This window comes from Silurus aristotelis, assembly GCF_946808225.1.
Source record: "Silurus aristotelis genome assembly, chromosome: 11".
NCBI classification, from domain to species: domain Eukaryota; kingdom Metazoa; phylum Chordata; class Actinopteri; order Siluriformes; family Siluridae; genus Silurus; species Silurus aristotelis.
In genome coordinates, this window is record NC_139584.1 from 543265 (window position 1) to 553264 (window position 10000).

Genomic DNA, 10000 nt, shown 5'->3' on the forward strand with positions numbered 1-10000 from the left:
AACACCTGTCTATCAGCTAGAATTCTGACCCTCAAAGACCTGTTAGTCTGCCTTTAAAATGTCCACCTCCACTACATTTATTATCCTAAATTATATGCACCTGTTTGAGGTTGTTAGCTGCATAAAGACACCTGTCCACCCCATACAATCAGTAAGAATCCAACTACTAACATGGCCAAGACCAAAGAGCTGTCCAAAGACACTAGAGACAAAATTGTACACCTCCACAAGGCTGGAAAGGGCTACGGGGAAATTGCCAAGCAGCTTGGTGAAAAAAGGTCCACTGTTGGAGCAATCATTAGAAAATGGAAGAAGCTGAACATGACTGTCAATCTCCCTCGGACTGGGGCTCCATGCAAGATCTCAACTCGTGGGGTCTCAATGATCCTAAGGAAGGTGAGAAATCAGCCCAGAACTACACAGGAGGAGCTGGTCAATGACCTGAAAAGAGCTGGGACCACCGTTTCCAAGGTTACTGTTGGTAATACACTAAGACATCATGGTTTGAAATCATGCATGGCACGGAAGGTTCCCCTGCTTAAACCAACACATGTCCAGGCACATCTTAAGTTTGCTAATGACCATTTGGATGATCCAGAGGAGTCATGGGAGAAAGTCATGTGGTCAGATGAGACCAAAATAGAACTTTTGGGTCATAATTCCACTAAACGTGTTTGGAGGAAGAAGAATGATGAGTACCATCCAAAGAACACCATCCCTACTGTGAAGCATGAGGGTGGTAGCATCATGCTTTGGGGGTGTTTTCCTGCACATGGGACAGGGCGACTGCACTGTATTAAGGAGAGGATGACCGGGGCCATGTATTGCGAGATTTTGGGGAACAACCTCCTTCCCTCAGTTAGAGCATTGAAGATGGGTCGATGCTGGGTCTTCCAACATGACAATGACCCAAAGCACACAGCCAGGATAACCAAGGAGTGGCTCTGTAAGAAGCATATCAAGGTTCTGGCGTGGCCTAGCCAGTCTCCAGACCTAAACCCAATAGAGAATCTTTGGATGGAGCTCAAACTCCGTGTTTCTCAGCGACAGGCCAGAAACCTGACTGATCTAGAGAAGATCTGTGTGGAGGAGTGGGCCAAAATCCCTCCTGCAGTGTGTGCAAACCTGGTGAAAAACTACAGGAAACGTTTGACCTCTGTAATTGCAAACAAAGGCTCCTGTACCAAATATTAACACTGACTTTCTCAGGTGTTCAAATACTTATTTGCAGCTGTATCATACAAATAAATAGTTACAAAATCATATATTGTGATTTCTGGATTTTTTTTTTTTAGATTATGTCTCTCACAGTGGACATGCACCTACGATGACAATTTCAGACCCCAACATGATTTCTAAGTGGGAGAACTTGCAAAATAGCAGAGTGTTCAAATACTTATTTTCCTCACTGTAGATAAACAAACACACACCCCCAAAACCTATAGATCTAAAGCACTGTATTTAACATCTCTCTCTCTCTCTCTCTCTCTCTCTCTCTCTCAGAACGTTATCTCAGGTGATCCATGCCGTGTCTGTTCTCCTTCATCCCTTCATCTGGCAGCACACACTCATCTCCATTGTGCCAAAGATTCTGATTGACGTCATCATGGCTCCCACACCGTACCTGCTGGGGGTTCAGAAGTGTCTGGCTGATGAGGTCATCGATCAGAGCGATGTGAGTGTGATATCATCATCATCATCATCATCGTCAGCGCTGTTTGTGTAATAGTTTTCTGTTTCCTGGCAGCTGCTGGCTGTTGATTTGTCGGAGGATCGAAAGGAAACGTTCATCAAACGAGTGAGTTATTTTTTAATAAAAGCACTTTTAAATGTAATGTAAATATTGGTTATGTTGAAAGGTTTATATATAAATGTATTTCTTCACACATTTTAAACACTGATTATGATGCTCCTCATCTCTGACCCTCTCCTGACCCCTGCTGGTGTGAAGCTGGAACTCCACCTTCTGACTCTCAGTCAATCAGAATTCACTAAAACTCAGCCCTGATATTAATAAAGATGAATTTGTTTGTGTTCATGTGCAGATGGGAGACGAGGATTCCATCCTGCCTTCCAAACTGAAAGAGGAGATCCTTCAGGCTCTGAGGAGCAGGAGTTCCAATGCCAGTCAGTCTCAACATCTCACCATTTTTTTATAATAATTACCTCACCCTCACTCACTCATCCTCAACCTCACCCACTCATCCGCACCCTCACTCACTCATCCTCACCCTCTCTCACCCCCTCACCCTCTCTCACCCTGTTTTATATGTTTTAAATAAAACTAATTAAGCAGAATAAAATCTTAGTTTTTTTATGTATATTTAGTTGGAGTTTTTTATACAGTTTAATTTAAACGATTTATTTCCTTATTTTCTTTTTTTTGATAATTTATTTTAAAAAAGGAGAAAAATAAATCTATTTAAATAAATAAAAGTAATTTTATTTATTTATTTCTCTCTTAAGACTGACTTAACTAACCACTAGACCACCAGGGATTTTATTTATATAATGCTTTTAAAAAAATGTTTTCCTCTGAAGAGCTGATGGGCGGAGCTTCAATTACATTTACTTATCCAATCACAGCCTTGGTCATGTGATATCACTACTGCTCTTTTTCTCGTTTAGCTCTGCGTTCATCAGAAACCTTTAGGAAATAATGAAGTTCAGCTAACAGTTTTCAGTGATTTGGTTAGCGTGGTTAGCATTGATGTTAGCATGGTTAGCGGTGTTATTAGCTGATGTTATTTGAACCGATGTGGTGATAATTTGACTTTGCGTTATTGTGGTGTTTTAGGTTTGGAGGAACTGAACCGCATCGTCCCTGAAGCCTTCCTGCCGTTTTTTATCAAAACCGTTGGACATTTCTCCAAACACGTTGTGAGGAACGGACCAGACGCAGCGGCGCACTTTAACAAGAGAAACTTCTGTAAAGCCGTCCAGTCCAAAAGCACACGACATTTCGTGAAGAATTTCGTACAGACGCAGATGTTTGACCTGTTTATACAGGAAGTGGAGCAGAGACCCGCCTCCCAGAAAGGTGACACACCCACTACACTGCTGGACTTCAGACACGTTCACCACGTAACTGCACTCAGACACACCTCACGCCCGCGGCACTATTGGACACACCCACTGTGTAACTGGACATTTTAAATAATTATTACTGTTGTATTTTTTGTTATATATTTTTATATTTTCTCTTTTTTCTGCAGGTTATTTTGAGCAGAAGATCGCGGAGTATCAGAGGAAGCTTCAGGAGAAAGCGAAGAAACACTAAAACTTTATAAACATATGTAAAATAAACAGAAGCTGGATGTTAAATAATTGTTCCCAGTGTAGATAGAAAAACAAGAATTATTTATCTTTGAGTTTTATTGTAAAGTGGGAAATGTGTGTGTGTGTGTGTGTGTGTGTGTGTGTGTGTGTGATTTTGGTCTTTGAAAAGTCTTTATATTTTTAGGTGATTGTTTTTTTAATCTGAGCCAGAATTCAAATAAAATAAAAAAACTTCGTCAATGTGGCGAAAACTATTTTTTTTTATGAAACTATTTGTTTATTTACAGAGTCAACAATTAATTAACACCAGGCAAACATGCCGAAGCAGCTAATTTTTGTGTAAAAAAAGAATTGGAGATGATTATTTATTCAGATTTATTTGTCAATCATAAATAGTGCTGATTTAAATGTTTTTAATAAAAAACAAACAAACAAAACAGACAGAATAAAGACTGTGCTGCAGTACTCACAATGTCCACTGGGTAGCGCAGTACATATCCCACTGAGCATGTGCACAGGCTGTAAAATCGAATCTCCTGAATAAACAATCGTATTTACCATATTTCTGGTTCAGCAACAGCATCAGTTACATTTCATTCTTGTTCGTGTTTTCGGAATCGCACACTTCCACACCCACCAATTAACATCAGCGCTCAAATGAGTCTGCATTGTGTTTAGCCAATCAGACGAAGGTAAAAATGACATCATAACTACGCAGCATTTTGAAAATTAGTTTCTATTAATTTCATGCTATCATTAGCTATGCAGCTTTAAGAGTGGTTATTAACCACACCCACTGAAATGTAAGCCATGCCCATAACCTGTGACATCATTCACTAGAGATCAGAGACCTAGCAATTTTTTTAATGTATGCATATTGATTTAAAATTGTGTGTGTGTGTGTGTGTGTGTGTGAGTGCTCAGCAGAAGGGACACACCCCCTGACACACCTGTGGAGGTCGAATCTGCATGTGTGTGAGGATCTCGTTAGTGCCGAACACGGGGTACACCGGCTCCGTCAGCATCTCACAGTACGTGTAAACGTGCGTGTGTTTTTCCGCGTCGTAAAAAGAGATCTGTCCCGCCTCATAGTCCACACACACGCCAATCCGCCGAGGTGGGTGTGGCCTGTGGGGAAGGGGCGTGGTGGGGATGGTCAGAGCCTTCATCTCGCTCCCTCGCTCCAGACGCAGCGTGTAGAACCCGCTCCGAGTGTTCAGAAAGCTGTAGCTGTTTAGAACAGCCGACTCTTTGGCCACGCCCACTCGCCAATCACGATCACCAAGCTCCACCTCCCAGTAACTCCGCCCAGACGAGAATCGCTCCGAACCTAGGACACAAAACCAGCCGGTAAAGCGTCGCTGGTGGGGCGTGGCCAGGCGGGAAGTGACCTCAGGAACGCAGAGCAGACGCTTCCGGTCCTCAGACACAAGCAGGGCAGGGTGAGCCGTCTCAGGGTCAAACGTCACTTCAACTAGGGAGGAAAAAAAACAGGGAGCTAATGTAAGGAGACTTCAACAGAGCTTTAACACTAGTACACCAGTGTGTACACACACACACACACACTTGAGGAAAAGTTGAATGTCATACCTGCAGCATCACAAATCCACTTCCACACTGTGAGGAAACAAAAGAGTGTCACACTAACACAAGGAAACCATATACAGTGTGTGTGTGTGTGTGTGTGTGTGTGTGTGTGTGTGTGTTACCAGCATGTGGAATATATTGAACAGCATCTAGACGGAGAGGAATATAAAGGAATACAAGATCAGACAGGAGGAAACCTGCAGACGTGTGATTAAAATTAAACCATAAACAGCAAACAAACAGAATAAGACTAATTAGTGATGTACTTTAGGATTACTGTAATTTAAAAACGTGTGTGTGTGTGTGTGTGTGTAGTGGTATAACCCTCTCTCTGTGTGTCAGTATGGTGTGTGTGTGTGTGTGGCAATATAGTAAAGTTAAAAATGACTCACTGATGCTATGAAGATTCTGTTTGTTTCTGAGCCACAAAGAAGGAACGAGCTCCTGTCAATCACAGTACAAGTTATAACAGTGTGTGTTTATCTGTAAGAGTGTGTAGGTGAGTGTGTGTTTGTGTGTTCATTTGTCAGGTTGTGTGCTTGTGTGTAGGACCTTGTTCAGATGTTCACCGTGTGTGATCCAGATGAGTAGCTCCAATGCAGACTGAAGATTAGAGATCCGTCCTTTATTCCACTGCAGCTCCAAATCATCCAACACCTTCATCACCACCTCACCCACACAGACACCATACTGACACACACAGAGAGAGGGTTAATACCACTACACACACACACCCACACACCATACTGACACACACAGAGAGAGGGTTAATACCACTACACACACACACCCACACACCATACTGACACACACAGAGAGAGAGTTAATACCACTACACACACACACCCACACACCATACTGACACACACAGAGAGAGGGTTAATACCACTACACACACACACCCACACACCATACTGACACACACAGAGAGAGAGTTAATACCACTACACACACACACCCACACACCATACTGACACACACAGAGAGAGGGTTAATACCACTACACACACACCCACACACCATACTGACACACACAGAGAGAGGGTTAATACCACTACACACACACACCCACACTGACACACACAGAGAGAGGGTTAATACCACTACACACACACACCCACACACCATACTGACACACACAGAGAGAGAGTTAATACCACTACACACACACACCCACACACCATACTGACACACACAGAGAGAGGGTTAATACCACTACACACACACCCACACACCATACTGACACACACAGAGAGAGGGTTAATACCACTACACACACACACACCCACACACCATACTGACACACACAGAGAGAGGGTTAATACCACTACACACACACACCCACACACCATACTGACACACACACAGAGAGGGTTAATACCACTACACACACACCCACACACCATACTGACACACACAGAGAGAGGGTTAATACCACTACACACACACACACACCCACACACCATACTGACACACACAGAGAGAGGGTTAATACCACTACACACACACACACACCCACACACCATACTGACACACACAGAGAGAGGGTTAATACCACTACACCCACACACACACCCCCCCGGAGAGGGTTATACCACCTCACCCACACAGACACCATACTGACACACACAGAGAGAGGGTTAATACCACTACACACACACACCCACACACCATACTGACACACACACAGAGGGTTAATAGCACTATACACACACACCCACACCATATTGACACACACACACACACACACACACACACACACACAGAGAGAGGGTTAATACCACTATATACACACACACCCACACCATACTGACACACACAGAGAGGGTTAATACCACTATACACAAACACACACACACACACACACACACACACACACACACACACACACACACACCATACTGACAGAGAGAGGGTTAATACCACTATACACACACACACACACACACACACACACACACACACACACACACACACACCATACTGACACAGAGAGAGGGTTAATACCACTACACACACACACACACACACACACACACCCCGGAGAGGGTTATACCACCACACACACACACACACACAATGATGGTTATACCACTACACACATTATTCCACACTAAGAAGCTAAAAAGGAGAAGATGGGGGAACTGAGCTAGTGCTCTGTGTTGGACCAAAAGAAGATGTTACAGACCAACTCTCCCGTCCATCGTCTCTTCCCAACCAGATGGACGAGCTAGCGGCTCTTACACGGCAGCAGAGGGAATTTCGGGAGTGTAGCATCATCCTGTTCACGTTGTCATGGCTAACCGAGCTAACACCGGATGGATTTCAACTACTGCGTGTGGACAGAACGATGGAGAGCGGTAAGAGGAAGGACATTGAGCTGTAAACCGCTAGCATGAGGCCGTACTGTCTGCCCAGGGAATTCCCATATGTTATTGCAATAGCTGCGTATATTCCTCCCTCTGCTGACCCTGAATCCGCATGCGATGTCCTGCATTCTGTTGTTAACAGACCGTTAAACACAGAGCCCAAACACGCTTCTCATTATCTCTGGAGATTTCAATCATACCCCTCCATCCTCCACTGTACACATTTACACCGTATTTTTCATTCCACACCCGAGACATTAAAACACTGTACTTATTTAACAGACTGTTTCACAGACTCTCTCAACTTCTGTGTGGAGAATACTGTTCCCAATGGCACTGTACAGTGTTTTCCCAACAACAAACCATGGATTAACCCTGATATAAAGACTCTCCTTAAAGAAAAGAAAAGGGTTTTTAAATTAGGAAACATGGAAGAGCTGAAAACCATCCAGAGGGAAATGAGAAAGAAGATCAGAGAAGGAAAAACAAGCTACAGGAGGAAGATGCAGAAGAACGTCAGCGGTGTGTGGAAGGGGCTCAAAACCATTACTGGTCATAAGACTGTTAGACTGAGGGTGACCAGAAGTGGGTAAATGATCGGAATCTATTCTTTAAAAGATTTGATCAGCTGAAGCTTGAGAAGGTGATCCTGCGTAGTACCTGTACCAAAGACGTCACACCCAAAAGACTTTGGGGACTACAGATCAGTAGCACTGATGGACCATCATCTCTCTGGATATTGGATTACCTCAAAAACTGGCCTCAGAGTGTAAGGACTCGTGACTGAGAGTCTGACATGGTTGTCTGCAACACTGGAGCCCCACAGGAAAAAATGCTGGCTTTGTTACTCATCATCATCTACACTGCAGACTTAATGTTCAGCTTAGCAACCTGTCACCTGCAGAAGTTCTCTGATTACTCTGCCATTGTCAGCCTGATCACAGATGACAGGGAGTTCAGAGGACTGATTCAGAACTTTGTGGACTGGTGCCAACAGAGCTGCATACAGATAAATGTGGGAAAAACCAAACAAACACACTTCACCATCAGCAGTGAACATTCAGGGAAAGGACATTGTGAGCGTGGACTCGAATACCTGGGTGTTCATCTGAACAGCAAACTGGACTGGACAGATAATACTAATTTATAAGGAAGGGCAGAGCAGACTCTTTCTGCTGAGGAGACTAAGATTTTTTGGAGTGCAGGGAGAGCTACTGAAGACCTTTTTTGACTCTGTGGAAGCCTCAGCCATCTTCTATGGTGTTGTCTGCTGGTGCAGCAGCATCTCTACTGCAAACAGGAAGAGACTGAACAAGCTGATCAGGACGTTTAGCTCAGTCCTGAGGATTCCCCTGGACAGTGTACAGGAGATGGGAGAAGGAAGATGGGAGCTAAACGATCATTACTACTGCAGAACATCTCTCACCCCCAGTATGAAACAGTTTCATCTCTGAGCAGCTCCTTCAGTGACACGGTTACATCCTGAGTGTCTGAAGGAGCCAAACAGAAGGTCTTTTCTCCCTGCTGCTCACAGACTTTATAATCAGAGCTGCTCCCAGTGTCACCATAATGCACACTGCAAAAACACCATTTTAAACAAGTCAGGTCACTCTTAGTGTTGGTCTCAAGCCCGATAAATGGAAGGGTTGTGTTATGAAGAACATCCAGCATAAAACGTGCCAAATCAAATATGCGCCCGGGTTACCAACGACCACCACAGGTATCATTAACAACATGGTACCGGTGGAAATTGGGATCACAGGGTGACGTATAAGAGTGGAGGAAGGTGCACACAGGTGGAATATGTTCTATGCAGGAGATGCAACCTGAAGGAGATTGAAGACTTTAAGGTGTTGGCGGGGGACAGTGTAGCTAGACAGCATCGGATGGTGGTCTGTAGGATGGTTTTGGAGGTGAAGAAGAAGAAGAGGAGAGTGAGGACTGAAAGAAGAATAAGATGGTGGAAAAAGAGGTGCTGGATGATTGGGGAACTACTGCAGAAGTGATGAGGGAGACAGATAGAAAAGTACTTGGTGTAACATCTGGAAATAGAAAGGAAGACAAAGAGACGTGGTGGTGGAATGAGGAAGTGCAGGAGCGCAGAAGGAGAAAGAGGTTGGAGAAACAGAATTGGGATTGACAGAGTGATGAGAAAAGTAGGCAGGACTACAAGGAGATGCGGCAGGTGAAGAGGGATGTGGTAAAAGACAAGGAAAAGGCATATGAGGAGCTGTAGGAGAAGTTGGACACTAAGGAAGGAGAAAAGGATTTGTAGTGATTGTCCAGGCAGAGGAACCGAGCTGGGAAGGATGTGCTGCAAGTTAGAGCAATAAAGGATGGAGATGGAAATGTGTTGACTTTGTGTGTGTGTGTGTGTGTGTTCCTTTGTGTGTGTGTGTGTGTGTGTGTGTTCCTTTGTGTGTGTGTGTGTGTTCCTTTGTGTGTGTGTGTGTTCCTTTGTGTGTGTGTGTGTTCCTTTGTGTGTGTGTGTGTTCCTTTGTGTGTGTGTGTGTGTGTTCCTTTGTGTGTGTGTGTGTTCCTTTGTGTGTGTGTGTGTGTTCCTTTGTGTGTGTGTGTGTGTGTTCCTTTGTGTGTGTGTGTGTGTTCCTTTGTGTGTGTGTGTGTGTGTTCCTTTGTGTGTGTGTGTTCCTTTGTGTGTGTGTGTGTGTGTGTGTGTTCCTTTGTGTGTGTGTGTGTGTTCCTTTGTGTGTGTGTGTTCCTTTGTGTGTGTGTGTGTGTGTTCCTTTGTGTGTGTGTGTTCCTTT

General features: G+C 44.0%; 2 protein-coding genes across 6 annotated transcripts in view; one reads left to right on the top strand and one right to left on the bottom strand.

Annotated features, from left to right (window-relative positions):
- Positions 1-3519, top strand: part of dennd2da (DENN/MADD domain containing 2Da) — a 38029-nt gene extending 34510 nt beyond the window's left edge. For all 5 annotated transcript variants that reach the window (XM_083554972.1, XM_083554970.1, XM_083554971.1 and 2 more), the window contains 5 exons: positions 1504-1675; positions 1748-1798; positions 2046-2127; positions 2798-3040; positions 3216-3519. In XM_083554972.1, coding sequence (XP_083411098.1) covers positions 1504-1675; positions 1748-1798; positions 2046-2127; positions 2798-3040; positions 3216-3280 — 613 coding nt within the window. In that variant the 3' untranslated portion in view covers positions 3281-3519. The remainder of the gene's footprint in view (positions 1-1503; positions 1676-1747; positions 1799-2045; positions 2128-2797; positions 3041-3215) is intronic.
- LOC310733625 (E3 ubiquitin-protein ligase TRIM21) overlaps positions 3468-10000 on the bottom strand; it is an 11167-nt gene continuing 4634 nt past the window's right edge. The window contains exons 6-10 of the mRNA XM_083555038.1: positions 5419-5556; positions 5259-5310; positions 4989-5015; positions 4870-4896; positions 3468-4753 (exon numbers count right to left, since the gene is read on the bottom strand). Coding sequence (XP_083411164.1) covers positions 4200-4753; positions 4870-4896; positions 4989-5015; positions 5259-5310; positions 5419-5556 — 798 coding nt within the window. The 3' untranslated portion in view covers positions 3468-4199. The remainder of the gene's footprint in view (positions 4754-4869; positions 4897-4988; positions 5016-5258; positions 5311-5418; positions 5557-10000) is intronic.